At 44.5% G+C, this 21,011-nt stretch overlaps 1 protein-coding gene across 2 annotated transcripts in view; it reads left to right on the top strand.

Annotated features, from left to right (window-relative positions):
• ATL3 (atlastin GTPase 3) overlaps positions 1-21,011 on the top strand; it is a 230,404-nt gene that overhangs the window by 197,471 nt on the left and 11,922 nt on the right. For both annotated transcript variants that reach the window (XM_085625910.1, XM_085625911.1), the window contains exon 12: positions 18,423-18,854. In XM_085625910.1, coding sequence (XP_085482036.1) covers positions 18,423-18,854 — 432 coding nt within the window. The remainder of the gene's footprint in view (positions 1-18,422; positions 18,855-21,011) is intronic.

Raw genomic sequence — 21,011 nt, 5'->3', positions numbered from 1 at the left:
GTAGTGCCCGGCGGGGCAGCTTTGGGTACCAGTACCACCGGACTGGACCAGGGACTACTGGAAGGTTCAATCACTCCCAGCTCTAACATCTTGGTTACTTCTCCATGGATGCTAGCCTTCACCTTATCCGATAACCGGTAGGACTTGGACTTCACAGGTGGGCTCTCCCCTGTGTCCACGTCATGGGTACACAGATGAGTCCTTCCTGGGATAAGTGAGAACAAGGAAGCAAACTGCTCCAAAACTTGGCGGCAGTTTCTCCGCTGTTCGGGAGTTAGGGATGGTGAGAGGATCACTCCCTCCACCGACCCATCCTTCTCTTGGGACGCAGGATCAGGAAGAGGTTCACTTTCCTCTTCCTCTGACCCATCAGTCACCATCATTAAAGTGACCTCGGGTCTCTCTTGGTGAGGCTTGAGGCGGTTGACATGGAGCACCCGATGGGGCTGCCTAGGGGTCTTAAGATCCACCACATAGGTGACCTTGCCCTTCTTCTCAATCACCTCAAAGGGGCCTGACCAGCGATCCTGGAAGGCGCTAAGCTCTCCAGGTTCCATCACCCACACCTTCTGGCCAGGCTCCAGCTCCACCAGGTGAGCATTTTGGTCATACCATTCCTTCATGACCGTCTGGCTGGCTTCTAGATTCTCGGAAACCTGTTTCCACAACCGAGCCATTTGGCTACAAAAGGCCAGCATATAGCTCACCACATCTTGGGGAAGTTTTCTGGGAGTCCTTTCCCATCCATCCTTCACCAGGCTGAGGGGTCCACGAACAGGGTGTCCGTACAACAGCTCGAAGGGGCTGAAGCCCACTCCCTTCTGTGGTACCTCCCTGTAGGAAAATAGCAAACAAGGTAGGAGGTCGTCCCATTTTCTCCGCAGGCTCTCGGGCAGACTCCTGATCATGCCCTTTAAGGTTTTGTTAAACCTTTCCACCAGACCATTGGTCTGGCGGTGATAAGGGGTGGAGAACCGGTAAGTGACTCCACACTCTTTCCACATAGCCCGCATGTATGCCGACATGAAGTTGGTACCTCTGTCAGACACAACTTCCTTGGGGAACCCCATCCGGGTGAAAATCCCCATCAGAGCCCGTGCCACCGCAGGTGCAGTGATGGTCCTCAGAGGGATAGCCTCTGGGTACCGGGTGGCATGATCCACCAGAACCAGGATAAACCTGTGACCGGCAGACGTTGGTGGATCCAATGGCCCAACAATGTCGATGCCCACCCTTTCAAAGGGGATGCCAATGACAGGCAGTGGTTCCAGGGGAGCCTTCAGCTTCACCCCTGTTTTCCCACTAGCTTGGCAGGTTACACACGTCCTACAGAAAGTGTCGGACGTAATCCTCATCTGAGGCCAGTAGAAATGAGGGACAAGCCGAGCAAAGGTCTTGTCCTGTCCCAAGTGTCCTGCCAAGGGTATGTCGTGAGCCAATCCCAAAAGGAAGGCTCGGTAACGCTGGGGAACTACCAAGGCCCGGGATGATCCATGCACCGGAGCCTTGGGTTCGCTATAAAGGAGACCATCTTCCCAGTATATGTGGAAGTTCCCCGAATCGTTACCCGCTGCCTGGGCTTCGGCCTGTCGCCGCAAACCCTCAAGGGTAGGGCACTCCTTCTGGGCCCGACAAAGCTCCTCCCTAGTAGGTCCTCCCTCCACCTGCCATTCTGCATGGGTCGGTAAGCCCTCCAGGGAAGTCACATCCCCCTCCGTAGACTCCGGGACCACTTCAGTCGCCCCATCCACCTTCTGAGGTTCAGATGCCGGGGCAGGCTTCCCCTGTCCCCGTTTACCCTTTCTGGCAGCTGGTTGGGCCTTTGTCCCAGGCTCCAACCTCTGTGAGCTCCCTCTTCGGGCAGTCACGGACCGTGTGCTGGCACACGTCCACTCAGGTGTCCCCAACATCTCCATGTGGGCCCTCAACTCGACCTCCTTCCACGCCAAATGTTCAAGGTCATTTCCCAACAGACAGTCGACCGGCATGGCAGGGCTTATCGCAACTCATAGAGGACCCGCAACCCCTCCCCACTCAAAGGGAATCTGGGCCACCGGATAGTGACCCTCTCGGTTGTCAGCCATCACAACCGGGTGGACTACATTGGGAACCACCTGCTCTGGGGACACCAGCTGACTCCTTACCATAGTCATGCTGGCCCCTGTGTCCCTCAGAGCTTCCACCCTCTGGGCATTGATGGTGACCCATTGCCTGTACTTAGTAGTATTCGAGGGCACCTGGGTCTTAGGAACCATCTCGCAATCCCCTAAGGACACTAAGGTTAGCCCTGCCCACTCACCTCCCTTATCTAGGGGCAACTCCTCCCCGAGCACTACGCTCGCAACCCCAGGGGTCTTTCCTCCAATGGGAGGGTGTGGTCTCTTGGCACACTTGGCATCCCCTTTGTAGTGCCCAATCTCACCACACTCATAACAACGGACAACCCTAGGCTGCTGACCACGGTCAGGATAAGGGGGTTTGTGGGGGCCAACCTTGGGAGGGAATCCTAATCCCTTTCCTTGCGAACTCTTTTGGGGGCCTTTAGAGAACTCCTTCTTTTTGTCTCCCCCCTCTTTCTTCTGGGGGGCGCCCTGACCAGCCCCTTGGAAATTCCCTCCAGTCCCTTTTGAGGATACCCGGGTACTTGCCCAGATATCCGCCTCCTCTGCAAGCTTCCTAGGATTAGTTAGCTTGCTGTCCACCAGGTGTTGACGCAGCTCCGGAAAACTTTTCTCGAGGAGATGCTCCCTTAAAATCAGGTTATACAATCTCTCGTAGTCTTTCACCTCACTGCCCTGTACCCAGCCCTCCAAGGCCTTCTTGGCGTAGTCCAGGAAGTCTACCCAATTTTGGGTGGCCAGCTTTTGACTACCCCGGAACCTCTGCCTGTATTTCTCAGGGGTCAACCCAAACTTCCTAACTAGGGCGACCTTCATGGTGGGGTAATTGGTCTGTTCTCGCTGTTCCAAAGCTAACAGGGCATCCCTCCCTACCGGAGGCATATACCTGTATAGACCACCCCCCCACTGAGCTTCGGGGATCCCATGGGCTCGTAAGGAGACCTCATAGGCAGCCAACCATTTAGCAATGTCATCCCCGACACCATAGCTGGCGACTACATCTTTTGGCAGGTAGGGCCTGGGCTCCCTGGGGATCTCTCTAGGTACGCTGCCACCAACGGGACTGCTGGGGGTTCCAAACTGTAGGGCCTTGAGTTCCAATTCCTTTAAATGGAGCTCATGGAGGAACCTCCTCTCCTCCCTTTCTTTCTCCAAGCGGGCTAGATCCATTTTGAACTGCCTCTCCTCCCTCCTGTCAACTAAATCAGTTGAGGACAGGCTCCCCCCCGAAGCGCTACTACCCGCTCTTGAAGGGGCACTAGGTCCTACGTCCATGTTGCCGCCCCCAGGGGGAAAAAGTAATTCTGACTCTTCCGTAATGTCCGGTCCTGGTCCCTCCTCCTGTTTCCCGCTAGGGTGGGCCATAACCCAGGCTCTCAAGCTGGTTTGGAGTTCTATTTTCTTCGCCCCCTGCTTGAAAAATACCTCCCTCTCCTGGCAGAATTCCTTCAGTTGGGTCACAGTATATTCTTCCAGCTTACCCAACTCAAACTCCATCCTACCAGGTGGGACCCAACACTGCAGAAAAGAACTTCACAATAGGAGACCTTTCCTTTAAGAGGAAGTACACCACAGGACAAGACAATTTTGAAAAACTCCAATCAGGGAGACAACTTGGAGAAAACTCCAGTAAAAACAATCAGATGTAGGGTGTGGCGCGCGCCAAACTGCTAATGAGTGGATGCAAGCACAGACTCCGGATCCCACCGCTGAACACCAACTTGTTGGACCTAACGTCCTAGAGGTAGCTTGGCTCAGGCCAACAGGCTTTTATCCCAACATAGCATCTCGTGCTTGCATCACACCCAGCTCACAACTCAACGCAACACCACTTAAAAAGGACACTACACCGATTAAAGTTTACTAAAAGTCTTTATCTTGTCTTCTCAAACGGGGTTATTCAGGATCACATTTCAGGGTAAGAACATTTCATTATATTTAAATAGACAATACTATTCCTTGCCTTACTTACGCACAACAATAATATTTTACACCATTTCAAGAAATCATTTAGTCTACACAGTGTTCGTCCGACAGTTGGATTCTCTAACGGCAACACGCTCTGACTCCTATCTTGTCCCTAACAATTAACTTATTACTCTCAGATACTAGCGAGACAATGACCAGGCTGCTGGCCGTTGCTTAGTGACATCTAGACAGTTTCGTTTTAGGTTCTTTATCACCAAGATTATTCCCCTCCAGATAGGCAGCACACAAACTCTCACTGTGCGTATAATTACTACTTCTTTGACTTCAGTCACACGTGGTATTAGGACCATGAATAGTTATTTATAACCTGGGCCCTGGTTTCCCCAAAGTCCAATAATCTGGGCTACACGGACATCTTCTGCCTGAAAATGCGGGCTCTCGTGGGCTCTGTTGTGCTCTTTTGGCTCTTTCCCCCCACTTTGTCTATACCCAGCTTACTGTTACTTTGGTGTCCTCCTCACACGAAGTTCCTTCGACACGGGAGACGAGTGTCCACCTCTTCGGGGTAGACGGAGCTCGCTGCGCTGATAAGAGACCCTCAAAGGGGGAAGGTGAAGAACAGAGCACCACCGCCAACCGCCTCCCCCAAGAGCTACCCTGCGAGTGGGGCTCCTCTCCTGGTGGGAGCCTCGCTGGTGGGGGGCCTCGCTCCCACAGCCCACTGGATTCGCTCCTTAGCGGTTTCCTCAGATCAGGGGTTGGCCCAAGTCGCTTCCGCGTCCTCAGTTCCGGGCTTCCGCAGCCGCCAGTAGCAGCGCGGCTTGCGGGGGCGCGGCCTCCTCACACAATTGGCAGCAGCGGGGCGGCGCTACGGCGTCTGCCCCGCTCACGTGACTCTAGGCGGCGACCTCAAGGCCAGACCCGCCCGCACTTCTTTGATGCGAGACTCTCCTCAGCGGGCTTACGCGATGCCTGCCAGCTATCTTCGAGAGATTCCGTCTCTTCCCCCAGATCTCCTGATGACCACAAGTCACTCCCTGATCCTCAGGCAGTCTATCGACCCCGGGGGTGCAGCGGTGAGTACTCCAGGCAAGGAATCGGGACGGGGGCTGAAATTAAGGGTGTAGGTCCCACCTCAAAGCTGATGAGTAAGCCGGCCAAACTCCGTACTAGGGCCCTGGCACCTCCCCAATAACCAGGGACAGTGGACAGTCGCTAGGGCCAGATTGACTAGAGATCCCAGGCAACGATAGGGATGAGGGACAGGTAGTTCCTGATGGCGATTCCCTCCTGGGTCCCAATCTTCCGGGATTCTGACTGCTTGGAGGCTCCCAGGGAAACGATGACCCCCAAAGTCTTTGGTTGTGTTCAGGGACCGGTCAGAAGGTTGGGGGTGGTATCAGCTGATTATGGAAGACGCGCAGACCCGAAGACCTCTCACTTCCCTATCCAGCGCAGCCACCTCCCCACTCAGGTGCCTTACTCCTGACTGCCTCACAGCTCTTCTCACTCCTAAAATGGCCGCCCTGCCCCCACCTCTATTTATCACCTGGGGCCTGACTGGCCAGAGTGGCCCAGAAGGTTCCGGAACCTCTCATGGCAGCCTATTGCCCAGGTGCTGAGGTGACAGTTGGAGCCACCATTTTGTGAGTCTAACCTCCTTCTCCCTGTTTCTTCAGTGAAGCACCTTGCGCCTCTCCCTCAGGTAGTAAGGATGAGGCGCCCAGAGCCTCTACATCAACACCCAAAAAGTAGTTAGTGGACAGGAAAAAAAATGAGAAGGGAAAGGGAAAAAGGATAAAAAGAGGAGGGACCAGCCAAAAGGGCTGACAGGTCTAACAGGCACTATATCTTGACAGAAAAAAACCCATTGGAAATGTCCAATGTAGTTTTGTATTTCTTATGCACAATGTTGTTCATCAAAGCTGTGCTGTGTGAATCTTGTATTGCAAAAGTGTGTGGGACTTTGAATGTCTAGATATTAAGACTATACAGTAGGAATGATCAGGTTTGGATACAGGAAATAGAGTATTATTCAAAGGAGAGATGCAATAAGCAATTATGTGTTGATATTCTAATTGTGATAGAATTTTCCTTATTGGTTCTCTAGCTTCATGTTTAATAGGGTATTGTGGTTGCACTTGTGGCTGGGCCTTATTGGTATAATATGATAAGGTGAGTCTTTATCCCAGGCTGCTTAATTAAGTTATAGCGCAAGAGCCTATTCTGTTGCATACGCTTCTTTAACTGCCTTGAGAACAAAAACAGAAAAGGATGGTACGGTTACCTTTTTCCCCTGTGGGAAATGCAGGTGGGCAATCTACCTCAGCCAAGAGAATGTCATAAGCATTTGCCAAATTCTGCCAGAATATTGCTTTAATAGTGCATGGTATGTCACCCTCAATTTGGATATCCAAATCATAAAGTCTGTCTGGTGAGCTCAGCCACTGGTCTGGCTCTTGAACTTGAATATAGTAATTATTTCATCTCACCACCCGAAACTCTTGAAGAGTCTAACGAACTATTGTGACATATGCTGCACTGTCAAGCAGGGTTTTCGCCCACATCTTGTTCTGGAGAAGCATCCTGAGAATTTTTGGCATATTAGCGGAAATCCCTGCTACCTTCTTTTTCAAGTGTGGTTTTTGATGTGGAAGTTTCTCTTCTTTTTTTTATGATGACATCAGAGGAGAGGTGTGAATCCTTTTTCTGTTTCACGTACTCCTCCGGTCTTTGTTCGCCGCATCCCCCTCTCTGTGTCTGTCTGTCGGAAGAGTCCTGAAAGCAACGAGAGGGATGTGTATCAGAATACTGATACCTATCAGGCTGTTCAATTGTATTTAGGTTGCATAAATTAGAGCGTTTTTCAGCTGACTCCTGTTGTGGATATCCACTCTGTTTTCTGTTTTTCTTTTTTTTCCTCTTTTTTTATCCCAGCGTATTTTGTTTGAAGACTCGGTTGTCTGCTTGGTGGTATCAGAGTCAAATTTAGTTTTAAGTTGTGGCTTACCATGCCTGTTTGCCAAGTTATCACAACCTATAGAAGCATAGGACTCAAACAATTTTTAGTAACTCGCGTTCCTAATTTCCAGCAGATCTCGTCGTGAGCTGTAGGCGTATCACCAACACTGCTGTTTTCCCTTTAATGTTACTTAAAATCATTGAGTATACTTTAGCAACGTTGCCAAATAATTTCATCCACAAGTCCAGGGCAGGGGCTGCCCCATATTCATTTTGAATTTGCTTTAGCACTTTAGGCAAAACAGCAATTGATGGGGTGCTGTGTGTTGTGGTATATATAGCAGCAAAAACAGAACCCCCATGTTGTGCAGTCTTCAATTGGTGCAACCATACCAAGTGGAAGACACATAGTGAGAATTCCAAATTTGTCTTGGGGTCCCATATGGGGAAACACTGCTTCAAGCTGGTTTATTTTATGTGCAATTCAAAATTCCTCCCGGTTGGTGGGAACCATACCCAATATGGCATTTATAGTAACTGGACTAATGGCAGGCACAGCCACCTGTGGCCGCCCAGTTTGAACAGCCCTTGCTGGAGCAGTTGTTAATGTATGTGTAATTGATTTTAGTACGCGCACAACCAAAGTATCATTTGATAATTAAAGGAATGTTCAATGTTTCGGATGTGCTCCTGGGGTAATGTGCTCCGGTCCAGTACGGTGTATCATACGTATTAGCTGCGTATCCTGAAATGGGATGCGTCCCCCTGGGCACTAATGAGCCCTGTGATTTGTTACTTAGTGAATGTGATCTTTTTAATATCCATTGTAGTAAGGACGAGTAGTCATTCCAAATGCTTTGTAATCATTCTGAGGTTTTTAATCCATAATACACGTATTTTTTAATCCACACATAATCTTAGTATTTGAATTATTACACGACTGCCCCATTGGTGTTCCAATGCATTTCGGGTGATATACCCTTCATCGGGAAACAAAGCTAAAATACTATGAGGAGACTTCTCTAAATCAAAATCTAGGATGATCTGTACATTGCTTCATGTGCAGTTCATGCTAACATGAACATGGAATTGTGCTCGTGTTAAATGGTAATGTCGTGTAGTTAACACTAGAGTACTGATGAAATCATGCTCTGTTAAAAAAAAATGAGCTTGTGTTATATAATGGACCCGTGATATTAATAGTTATATTCGGTCGTGTTGAAAACTAAATTGCAGGTGATAATATAAGTTTAGCGCATAACGGCCGATGATGCCAAAGTTTTTATACTGTCGTGCCTAAAAGAACTGTATCAATACAAGGTGAGCTGTTAGCCTTGAACTAGACCAGCGCAACGTGATGCACTAACCGTTGATAAACAAGATTGCAGGTGATATTATAAATTTAGTGCCAGTGCATAACGGCAGATGATGTCTTGGTTTAGATAATATCATGCTTACCAGAACTGTATCATTCAATGGTGTGTTATTAGCCATAAACTAGACCAGCGCATCGTGATGCGTTAATCGTTAATACGAACGCCCTCACGTGCAATTCAAAATGTCTAGCTGCTAGGTTGCCAGAGTAATAGCATGCACGGACAGATAATGGCCAAACATGCGCGGTTCACTTACGAGTGCAGTAGCTCTATACGATTTTACCAGGTCCAGTGGTGTAAGACGCCGGCAGTGTGTGTGTAGGTTAAATCGCTGTGCGAAGGTAACTGACATAAGAGTAGGACTGCTTTCTTATGAAAGAATATGGCGGCCATATTATAAAGGGGATTGAGCCTACAGTACCATGTTAAACGAGTGGCATGAATATAAAAAAAAAACTACCTAACTTGGACTGTGAATTACTAAGGGGCAAAAAATACAGTATTCCTGAAGTGAGTGAAAAGAACATGGTATCAAGTGAGGTAATACAAGAGCGTACAAAGAGTAAACAAAAGCAAATAAGTTTGCAGTCTTCAGAGTTCTTAGGTCAATAGGCTGCTGTGAATCGAAAGTTCAGTCAGTCTAAGATTAAAGATAACCTAGATATTCCATCCGTTCATTCATTCCGAATGGTTTCAGAGTTTCCAATTGCTTAATCCAAGCATTTTCTCTTTGTAATAAGTATTTGTTGTTATCGCGACCCTCCGCCTTTGTGATGACTTCCAGGATTAGGAATTTCAGTTGACTAGTATTGTGGTGATGTTCAAGGGAATGGCTTGCCACAACTGATTTCATGTTCTTGGTGCGTATATTGGATTTGTGTTAATTAATTCAGTTTTTTATTTTTCGTTCAGTCTTTCCGACATATGCTTGTCCACATGGACATTTTAGAAGGTAAATGACGTTCATAGTGTCACATGTGGCTGTGACTCGCAACTTGATGTTTTTACCTTTTCGTGGATGTGTAATGATTGGTCCAGGGATAATGTTATTACAATTGTTGCAATTATGACACAGGACTGTACCTTTATAAATAGTTTGGTCATCTTTGTTGGGTTGTTTTAATATTTCTCCCAGGTTTTTACTTCTTTTATAAGCAAATATCGGAGGTTACTTAAATTGTTGAACTCAAGTTCTTGTGTTAAGATTCGCCAATGTTTAATGATACGTTGATACGCTTTACTCATCGTGGAAAATTTAGAGACTATAACTATTCTGTTACTTTCTTCTCAATTGGTTTTCAACAGTAATTAATTTCGGGTTTTTTGGTGACGCCGAAGCTTAGCTTGTTCCAATACTGGTGTAAGGTAACCTCTTGATGCAAATCTTTGTTCCATTTCTTCAATACGTTGAGTGATTGTTGTTAGGTTAGATACTATTCTCTTCACTCTGAGCATTTGAGAATATGGTAAGTGTCTTTTTAATGTTTCTTGGTGAAACCTGCTGTAATGCAATGTGTTATTTCGATCTGTGGTCTTCCTGTAAATATCTGTCTCAAATCCATGTTCAGTCTTGGTGATTTGTACATCCAAAAACGTAATGCGTTGCTCTTGTACTTCAAAAGTAAATTGGAATTATCTCATTGATAATGTTGAGGTGGTTAAGTGCTTTCAGAAAATCTGTTTTCGAGCCATTCCACAAAAATAAAAATGTCATCAATGTATCTCAGAAATAATTTGCTGTGTACATTCCATGGGAATTTGGTTAAGATATTTTCTTCTTCAAATCTTTCCATAAAAAGATTGGCGTACGCCGATGCGGCGCAATTGCCCATGGAAGTCCCCGATAATTGGAGAAACCATTGTTCTTTCCATTTAAAATAGCTTTGGAAAAGGGTGAAATGTAGTAACTCCATCAGGAATATCTGCATGTCACGATCGAGATCAGTGTGTAATAGTGTGTTCTATGGCTTCAATCCCCATATGATGTGGTATAGAAGTATAAAATGCTTTTACGTCCATGGTGCACAATAGAATGGGTTCATCTGTGTTAAACGTAATTTGCTGTAATGTCATCAAGAAACCAGAAATGCATTGGAACACCAATGGGACAGTCGTGTAATAATCAAATACCAAGATTATGTGTGGATTAAAAAATGTGTATTATGGATTAAAAAACTCAGAATGATTACAAAGCATTTGAAATTACTACTCGTCCTTACTACATTGGATATTAAAAAGTTCACATTCACTAAGTAACCCGTCACAGGGTTAATGTATGTGTAACATGTAACACTAGACGTCAATATAGTCTTACTAAGTGATTATATAAAGCCGGTACTTCGCCATACTCAGTGCTGCTGTATTTGAAAATGGTGTGTAGCCGGCTAAGACTGGCCAGGTTGCCCCGTCATTACTGAGAGGACCTAGTCTTACATTTTGTGGTATGTGTGGGAGGGCACATTGGAACCAATTTTGATGTTCTTATTATGTTAGTGATATTTCTAGATATCCCTACGGTCTATATGAAGCCAGAGATGATGCTTCAGTGTATATATGAAATGGGCGTATGTTAGCATCGACTACAGGGAAGTTTACCCAGGAATAATGTACTTCACATTTGTAAGCTTTGTGTGCCTCAAACATGAAGGCAACATCTCCACCCGTATTAACGAGCCTGTGTAAAGTTAAATGTACCGTTACTGCCTGTCTACAATTTACAGGAATGTTGACGGCTAGCACCATTTTTAATTATTGGAATTTAGAGAGTTGACACTACAGTGGGGAGATCATTCTAAAGGTTTAATCTTGTACAGCCTACAGACATAAATAGGTGCTTATTATTAAGCTGAGAGGGATAGATTTCTTTCATCATGGCTGTCTGAGTAGAGTTGAAAAGGAGGCTTGGGCTTATGTAAGAAAACTACTCATTAGACCCATTAAATACGTACCTTACCAAAAATGTTGGTGGCGCCAGGTTATATGGTACCTACACACATAGCAGGACTGTGTATTAGATCAACATGAACTTCAGAATATAGGACTCAGTACACATATATCAGTAGTGGGTGTATTTCGGCTGGCTGACAGTACCACCGCCCTAAACCAACATGTTTAACAGATGATGTTGGCAACCTAAAACATAACACTCTGATTTCCAAGGAATCCATGGAAACAGATCTAACCCTTTAGTTTGTCACCATTGCATGCCCCAAGTAAACACAAGAAAGATACGACCATGCATTTTCAAACATGTATTGAAATGATCGTATTCTTGTATAAAAGCATGAGCTGTGATAATTAGAACGATGAGATTTTACTGTAATCAGCATTGTTAGAATAGTAAACAGTATGAACAAATCAACCATGTTAATTGTTTCTTATGTTTGTCTACTCCTATCTGTACCTACACTATACTAAGAGGGCATAGTGATACCATTATTTTGCCAGATCAATTGGTATAGCCTAACCCCATACCTTGGTCTTGGGTGTCAGGAACCCCTTGGCAGTGCACAAGTTATCTTCCTTAGCTGGATAGAGGTCAGAGTCTGCAGCGCTGCATCTCGGTCACAGTCTGCAGCTGTTCTGTGATAATTCCCAGCATGTGAATGCTACTCTCAAAGAGGCTTGGCACAGCAGCTATTTGCATATTAAAATGCTGTTTTTATCAAATGTGCAGAGCAGCTCATTTGGTTTAGTCTAGCTGAAATGAAGTTTCTCCTAGCAAGCACAGAATGAAAGTAAAAAGTGGCATTGTGTTTTTCATGTACGACCCTAGAACCAACTGTACAGACTACAGGGTGTCGGTGCCTATCGCAAATACACATACAGCACATTCACACTTTAGGAGACGCGTAGAGAATTGTGGCAAAGGGCACCACAAGAAAAATGGCAGCTTAAGGAGTTGAATCTAAAATGGAGAATACATGCAAGTCGGACCACATCCTGTCCCTATTTCAAACCTGTAATGGGAATCAGAAGTAGCTATAGTTGCCCCCCCCCCCCCCCCCACTACTTTCACACAGATGTCTTTCAAATGTGCCTCTTTCCCATCAGCCCAAGAGGTAACCATTCCCATTGTGGAGCTTCCTTCCATCTGACAAGGTACTTAACATGTATGGTAGAGGCCAAAGAGTTAAGTTAGATCATCGGTCCTCCTTAGCCATGCAGAGATTAAGTGTATTCATCCCAGCCCATATGATAAACTGTCATAAAAGTGCAGATTAGTTGTCCAGGTAGTGAAGCAGTCTCCCCTTCTGACAGTTGTAGTGGGATTAGGTGATACAAATAATAAATATCTCTTACTCTAACTATTTTGGAAATAAATCCTGGACCTGTTCTAAGAACCGGCCTATTGGAAAAAGATTTTGGCAATGGTGTCTAGGTAAGACAGAAACTAGCTGTGTAGCCATCAGTATGCCAACAAGGAAAATATCCTTTAATTGCAAGCACATCACTGCCACCTGGAAGAGACTCGAACAGCATCCATAAATGCTGCCGGGACTAGATAAGAATCTAGTGTGGTTAAGATTTTGTTTGCGACCCACGGAGCCAGTAAGAAGCTCTGCAGTGATCTCCAAAGAAGGGCCTGCATTGAAACCAAGCTTCCTGTGGTTCCTCAAACCTCCTTATGGATGACAACTGCACGTGTAGAGTGGCAGCCACCTACTCCAGGTACTGGTCGTAGGGCATACTGTAGGTGTCCTTTAGGATAAAAGGGACTTAGTCAAGGCAAACCGCACCAAGGTCAAGCCAAAGATTGCTTCTTGTGACTGGTTTAGGTCGAGACAACTTGAAGCCTGTGATTCACTTGAATAACCATTTTGAACCCATGGTCTGTTTATATGTGAAAGAAACCATCCCATCACTAGCAAAACCCTGAACGATCCCCAACTGGTTTACTTCTTAATCTGAAAGAATGGCACTTCTTAATCTGAATGAATGTTAAGAAGAACATCGTCCAGCCCTTGAGGCCTGCTCCACTGTAAACTGTGCTGTACAGGTCTGTTTTGAGTCCCAGGCCTCCTCCAATTTTCAGCAAAGGTCTCCTTCCAAATAGAAGCGTCTTACAGACAAGGGTAAGCTACAACAGAATGGTGCATAAATTGCCCACAACAGAGAAATGCTGATTTCATTTGAAACAGTAAGTCTACCATTTGTATAAAAGTTCTCCCCTATTATTCTCGCCCATAAACATTTTCTTTTTAACATATTTTTAATTTATTTCCTTATCCATTGCATTGCACAGTTGTTTAATATCCAATCTGCTCAACTTTCTTCTATATTTGGCTTTAAACCAGGCATTCTGTTTTGTCCAGAGCGCCTTGTGTGGCATTTGGGCTGTTAGTTTTTTAATTCTCATCGGGTGGCGTTGAGTATGTGTTGTTACTTTTACTGACCCCTCACCCCTGCATCTGTGCGGATGCAGCATAGCTTACAATGGCAAAGTTTGGTGTTGCACATGAAGTTTTGAGCAGTGCTTTAAACAGTGTGTATTGATGCTGCTCCAAGGCATGCAGATGCTTGCAAGAGTGCGAGGAAAGGAGGCGCATTGATACCTTGCTTTATCCACAGCATTGTTATTGATCTCCTTTTGGCCAAATGTTTGTTGCTTTTGGCAGTGTGTACTAGAAGATCCTTACTTTCCACAGTGCTTAATTTGAGCTGGTGGTTACTGGTGCGGCCATCCAGCACTTTTTTTTTGGTGGGAGGGGGATGAACTTGGTTTTAATCATCAACATTTGTCCCACAACAAGACAAAGAAAAGCAACAATTCGGGAAAGTAGCGGGCAGATGGAAAAACAATGACAGGGAGAAAGTAGGGATGACTAGCAAGCTACTAGAGTGAAGCACAGGTACAGTATATCCGTGGATGAAAGAGGTATGAGGTGAAATTAAGATCAGACAGCCTTTTTATTCTGATGCCCTGAGTGGAGTGGTGAAAAAAGTTGGGCCATGGCACTCTTTCTTTTACCAATTACGCACCATTCCACATTCTCCAGCTATTTCTGTATTACTTTCTGCTCATACAGATAGGCAAACCAGCATGTTATTTATTTTTAAAGCGTTTGCTGTAGTAGTTTTTGTGTTACGGATGCTGTCCAAAGTTTGTAATCAACAATGTAGACGTCAATGCCTGTTAACAAATATCGACTCTAAAGTGCCTTTGACGTCTGTTCAGTGACAGTATATTTCAGTGCCAAAGCAACCTACATTGATAACGGTGGAGTATATACTTAGTCTTTTTCAGTCGCAGCCTACCATACAGCGCAGCTGTGTGGTATGCGAAAGGCATCTTGAGGAGCTTCAGAAAGTTGACCTGAGAATGCATTCTGCCCATCGCTTGGCATTGGCTTTGTAGTTTGTAACTCACGTTTTCTTGCTTCCCATTTGCTTGTTTTATTTGCTGTTGTGCAGCTTCAGTTCGTCCTGCCAGATGAGAAAGCCATGTTCACTGTATTCTTCCACGAATTCGTTTTCCGTCAACAGGCCTTTAAATCTTGTTCTTCTCTTGTTATGTTTGCTGGGCAGTCAAAGACCGAGGTCAAATGTCAAGCTGTGTTTTCGTGGGAACCTGTTTATTTTGCTTTTGGCTGACTTCAAAGTGAGAGCATTTATAGGAAAGAGGAATGCAGCATGTTTTCACCATGGAGCCTACATGAACCATTTTTTAAAATTTGATTTAGACAGCATCTCAAAAGGAATCTAGTTCTTCGTCTGGACAAAACATTTGCAAGTTTTTTGCTAAAGTCCTCTTCTTTGGAGATTCCATTTAATTTGTGATACTGTCTTTTTAGGAACAAAGTAAAAAAAAAAAAAGGCATTTTAGTCTGTGTCAGCCTAACAAATGGTGATCTTGGTGATTTACACAGTTTATGGCCCATTCACTGTCAAGCACAGGATAAGATCTTTTCACAGGAAAGAGCCAGCCACATTGTAACACAATTTAACAATGCTTGGTTTTCAGTTTGATGTGTTAAGCATATGCTTTATTTATGAAATCTGTGGCAACTCGTTTTGAAAAGCTGGATACGTTTGAAGGCACTTTTTATGAAAGCTTTTGTATTTAGGTTTACCTACACAATAATTATGTATTACATCGGCAACTGCGTCTTTTTCGGAACACATACATTACTGGTTATAAACAATGTCCTCATTTGTTCTTGGACCTAGAGTCATGATTTTAATGGTGCAGCAGGAGCAGTGGCAAACGGGCCAAAAGCTCTAGGAAACCCACTAAACACTGATAACTGCTATATGTTACTACTAAGCAAGCAGTCACAAGTGCAGTTACTGTGCAGGCACGAAGGGCCATAACATAACATGTGTATTTGTAAAGCGCACTCATCACCCGTGGGTCTTAAGGCGCTAAATAACAGATGTTTATTGTTACCCAACTCAATGGTAATCATTTGATCGACCTCTGATGGATGAAAGGCTGAGTGGAGCCGCCAGGATTTGTACCTGTGACCATGGGGTCGAACACTGGCCCCTGGAGTCGAACACAGGCCTCTGGAGTGGAGGCCTTAGTCCACTAAGCCACCAGACCTGGCTACCGTCTACTGCTATATGTTACTACTAAACAAGCAGTCACAAGTGTAGTTACCTTGTATGAAATGGGGCCATGATTTGAATGCTGCAGTAGATGTAGTGGCACAGGGGCCAAAAGCTCTAGGAAACCCACTGAACACTGATTAGTGCTATATGTTACTACTAAACAAGCAGTCAGAAGTGCAGTTAACTTGCAGGCACTAGCACCATACTTTGAATGGTGCTGCTGGTGCACTGGCACAGGTGCCAAAAGCTCTAGGAAAACCACCGAACACAGATTATTGCTATATTTGACTACTAAGCAAGCAGTCACAAGTACAGTTATCTTGCCGGCACTGGGGCCATGATTTGAATGGTGCAGCGGCACAGGGGCCAAAAGCTCCAGGAAACCCACGGAACACCAGTTATTGCTATATGTTACTACTAAACAATCAGTCGGAAGTGCAGTTACCTTGCAGGCACTAGGGCCATGATTTGGATGGTGCAGCAGGTGCAGTGGCACAGCACCCAAAAGCTGTAGTAGGACACTCACTGAACACTGATTATTGTCATATATTGCTACTAAACAAGCAGTCACAAGTGCAGTTACCAAGTAGGCACTATGGCTATGATTTAGATGCTGCAGCAGGTGCAGTGATCGAAAGCTCTAGGAAACCCACTGAGCACCGATTGTTGCTATATGTTAGTACTAAACAAGCAGTCATAAGTGCAGTTAGCTTGCAGGCACTAGGGCCATGATTTGGATGGTTCAATGGCACAGGGGCCGAAAGCTCTAGGAAAACCACTGAACACCGATTATTGCTATATGTTACAACTAAACAAACAGTCACAAGTGCAGTTACCTTGCAGGCTCTAGGGCCATGATTTGGACGGTGCAGCAGGTGCAGTAGCACTGGGGCCGAAAGCTCTAGACAACTCACTGAATACAGATTATTGCTCAATGTTACTACTAAACAAGCAATCAGGAGTGCTTTTTTGGTTCTTTTGTAACCACTGCACTCAGTCTCAAAGTAACATAACTTTAAGCATCACTGCAATAAAAGCTGCAACCTATTGGTCTTTTCTGTCTACCTACAAATTGTTACATTCTGCGCATCTATATGGCACATTTTCACTGTTTTTGTATGGTCCTAAAGTGCTTCTGAATCTGGACACACTAACACCTCAGCAAGGGCATTCTCCGTTCTATAACATTAGCACTTCAGTTGTTGTAAACACTGTGTGAATACTTATAACTTACCATATGACATTCCATACAAAGCTGGGGCAAAACCGATACGTCTCGCCAATGCGGGGCTTTGTCAATGTTTTTTTAGCCATATTATACACCAACGCTAGCTTTAGTGCAGCATAACTGGGAATAAATCAAAAACACCATAACCCGGACTATGTGTGTCGTACAGCCTTTTTACTTTACTTTCAACCATTTGCAAATTGGCTAAAAAAAAAAACATTATCAAAGACAATAAATATCATCACCTAGGCTTTGCCTGTGGCTGTTTTATGTGGGCATTGCATTATGGGCATGGATACTTTTCCGTCCATGGCATTATATGCTGGAGAATACATTTTTCTGTACCTTTTCCTTATGCCCGAGTTTTACCACCAGAGCCTTTGTGGAACAGCTGGTTGTAGTGTTTCCTAATCTCCTTTTCTTAGTTTATTTGTGTGATAGAGGAAATTACTTTGGTGCAGGGATTTTTTTTATTTCCTCTGTTCTTTATTTCTGGTGTACAGACCTCTTTGGCGGTTTTGCTAGCCTGAAGCAAACCAAAGAAAAATCGTCAACACAAAAGAACACAGAAGGGCTTTGGGTCAGCCCTGTTCCTCCATTGGGTTGTTCAATCTTAATTGTGCTTTTGCTTACGCTTGTCACAGCACATAGTATGCGGCCGTGGAGCTGCTCGCTTCAGCCAATAGTATTCTTGCTCTGAGATTAGTGGCATTTTGTGTAATCGCTTGTGCACATCTGCCTGAAAAGAAATGAACTTCGTTCCCATGGCTGATGAGCCAATACGTCACTTTGCCGAGGTTTTTTCTATATCTTTTTTTGTCCTTTTGTGTTTAACCTAAGCTTTCAGTTTACAGTCATTTAAAACCAAAAGTACATTTCCTTTATGCCAGTAAGAATCCACTTTTAATGCGATGGGTATTAAAACTAAAAAAGGTTTATATAATTGTTCCTAGTATACCGATCTTGTAGAAAGCAACCTTACTGTACTATTAATTATATTTGTTAATTTATTTTCTTTATTTAAAATTTGTATTGCATGTGGCCATCACGTTTAGGGGATGGCATTTAGTTTTTGCGATATGATTGCAGGAATGAATTGATAATGTAACCATCACTCCAGCTTGCCAAGGCAAGAACTATTAGCTTTGCCCTTGTTTGTTTATCCTAAATTTATGTTTATTACTTGCAACTGAAGGCACATTGTGAAAGGTCTGTCATCTCTGTTCTTTTCCCTTCTGTGTGATCTACATATAGACCTGTGGCGGTGACAAGCCCTACATGTCTCCTGATAAACTAGAGGAGAAGCACAACGAGCTCCGCGACGATGCCATCGAACACTTCCAGAAGATCAAGAAAATGGGTGGCAAGGACTTCAGCCAGCGCTACCAGGACGAGCTGGAACAGGAGATTGACGAGCAGTATGCCAACTTGAGCAAGCACAACGAGAGCAAGAATATCTTCAGCACCTTTCGCACCCCAGCCGTGCTCTTCGCAGTCATCGCCGTCCTCTACATCTTGTCTGGCATCATGGGTTTCGTGGGCCTGGGCATTGGGGCACAGCTCTGCAACTGTGCTGTGGGACTCCTGCTTATTGCCCTCCTGACCTGGGGCTATATTAAGTACTCTGGGCAGTACCGGGATCTGGGAAGCGCCATCGACACCGGTGCTGGATATGTCCTGGACCAGGTGAGAGTCTCCCTTTTCTTTACAGTTTTACCATGTGGATGCATGGTCTTCTGTCCTTTTTGTTTATCATTTGAGCGTGCAAACTCTTTTACATATGTTTTAGTCATTGTCTGAACAATGGCCACTTGAGGACAATTGATGCTTTAATTTATTCTTAAAGAATTGACTTTACTAACGCACATTGACTCCTGTTTTCGTTTGAATGTTTGTGTTCTTTTTTTTATATAGTAAATTGCTCCTTCTTACCATGTACTCTGAAGCTGTCATCTCCTGCAGTGCTATTCCAAGGGACTGATGGGTTCACTCAAAAATACAAGCTGTGCATCCCTTATCGCCTCATCCCTTATCACCTTTACCTATTTTTCTACCAGTATGCAGCTTAACAAAAAATCTCCTGCTGTGTATCAGCTCTCAGTAGAGTAGTCCCTTAGAGTAATACCGGTGACATTTTCACACCGAAAAGCCTGCATTACCTACGTGAGCACTGTACCATAGGGTTTAACAGCTAAGACATGTTTCATACAGTAACCTGAAGAAATGCACCCACCAATGTTGATGTTTTTGATGTATTAAAATCCTTCTAACGTTTCGCTATATTCAAGTGGTGTTAAGTCTACAAACAGTCTCACTGTACATCTGCTGAGAAATACAGTCCAAGTTCATGTCCAAGTCCAAGCAGGAAATTGTTCTCCGTATTTATTATTGATCATAAATTCACATACTTTTTAAATTCCCTGTCATTGAATTGATATTTCTTTGTGACTTAAAAAGAGTTTATTTTTGTATCCCATCCTCTTTTTTTTATGGGTGTTTTATTTTAGTCACCGGTGATGGGAGTTTAAGCCTTGACTGCATCAGTCACATTAGTGAAACTGTTGCTTCTTCATTTTCTGCTAGGTCTGTAGGGATGTCCAGTACTTACAGGCATTAAAGGTTTACTCAGTGGACATGTACTTCCATCAGTGCTAGTTAGAAACCTCCATTGAACATTTTACAAGTCGGAAATGATACACATTCACAGCTGTCTATGGAGGATAGATGCCCAGTGCAAGGATTGTTCATAAAAAGACCGTGGTGTGCTCAGTCCTCCCTTACTTTCTGAACTGTGAATGACCGTGTGAGATATGGGCATCTGGGGCTTTTCCCAGTATGAATCAAATTGGGTCCTCTTTTGAAAGTCCGTTTAATCCTGTTAACTAAGCCCTCTGCTCTTGGGACAAGTTTTAAAGAAAGTACAAGGAAATCCATTCCCAACAGCAGGTTTGGGGTCAAATGCAGGGTTAATGCCCTCTGATTTGCCTGTGGCGTATTAACAGTTGGCTAGTCTTTTGGATTTGGACCCCCCATTCTTTTCATTTTTGTGTTGTCAACATTCTCCCCCTCCCCAACTCTACCGCCTCCATCTTTCACCTCCCTGGGCTTGGCAGAGATCTCTCTCGTTACTGAGTAGCTCTTCTTCTTAGTCAGTTTGGTGATAGACCACCATAGCATGTTTCATGTCTTTGTCTATTTCGTCCTTCATAGTAGGCTTGTTGTCATCAAATGAATAAAAGCAGAAATGTGGAGACTTAAGGGAAAAAAGCCACCTCTAATACTCCTCTAACAAAAATGCATTGGAAGGAGAAATAACTAGGAAAAAGCCACTGACTATAAACACAGTACACCAAAGAAAATGTCACTACTTTATGTGGAAGATATTTCCTAAGAACGTTTGGAGTCTCTAAAAGAAGTATTACTGTAGTCCCTGCCTCCAGACCCACCTCCTCAACCCGCACTATACCCCCTGGCACCAGATTTCTTTAAAAGTGAGGACAAATATTACAATTATGGATAATCTAATAATGAATACAAAGCAAGAAGAGAAGGCAATGATGCCTCTGAAGACTTTGCTATTGGTGAAAGAGAAGCATAGTCTGCGGATGCTTCTTCAGATAAGTGACCAGTATTTGTGGCATTGAGGGTTAAAGCTGTTGTTGTCCCATCTCTAGACCATCATTTTGAGCTATCCTGTGCTTTTCGTACTGATAACAATTCTCTCAGAATTAGGCACAAGTGTCGGAAGTAGCTCCCCTTTGTTTCAGACTGCATCCTAAACAGCATCTATCCTAAAGATTGTGGCCAGGAGAACTAACAATACAATGTGCTGTCATTGTTTCC

The sequence above is a fragment of the Triturus cristatus genome, chromosome 9, assembly GCF_964204655.1.
Source record: "Triturus cristatus chromosome 9, aTriCri1.1, whole genome shotgun sequence".
NCBI lineage: Eukaryota > Metazoa > Chordata > Amphibia > Caudata > Salamandridae > Triturus > Triturus cristatus.
Note: the sequence above shows the minus strand (reverse complement) of the source record. Positions and strands in the feature narration are given on the sequence as shown.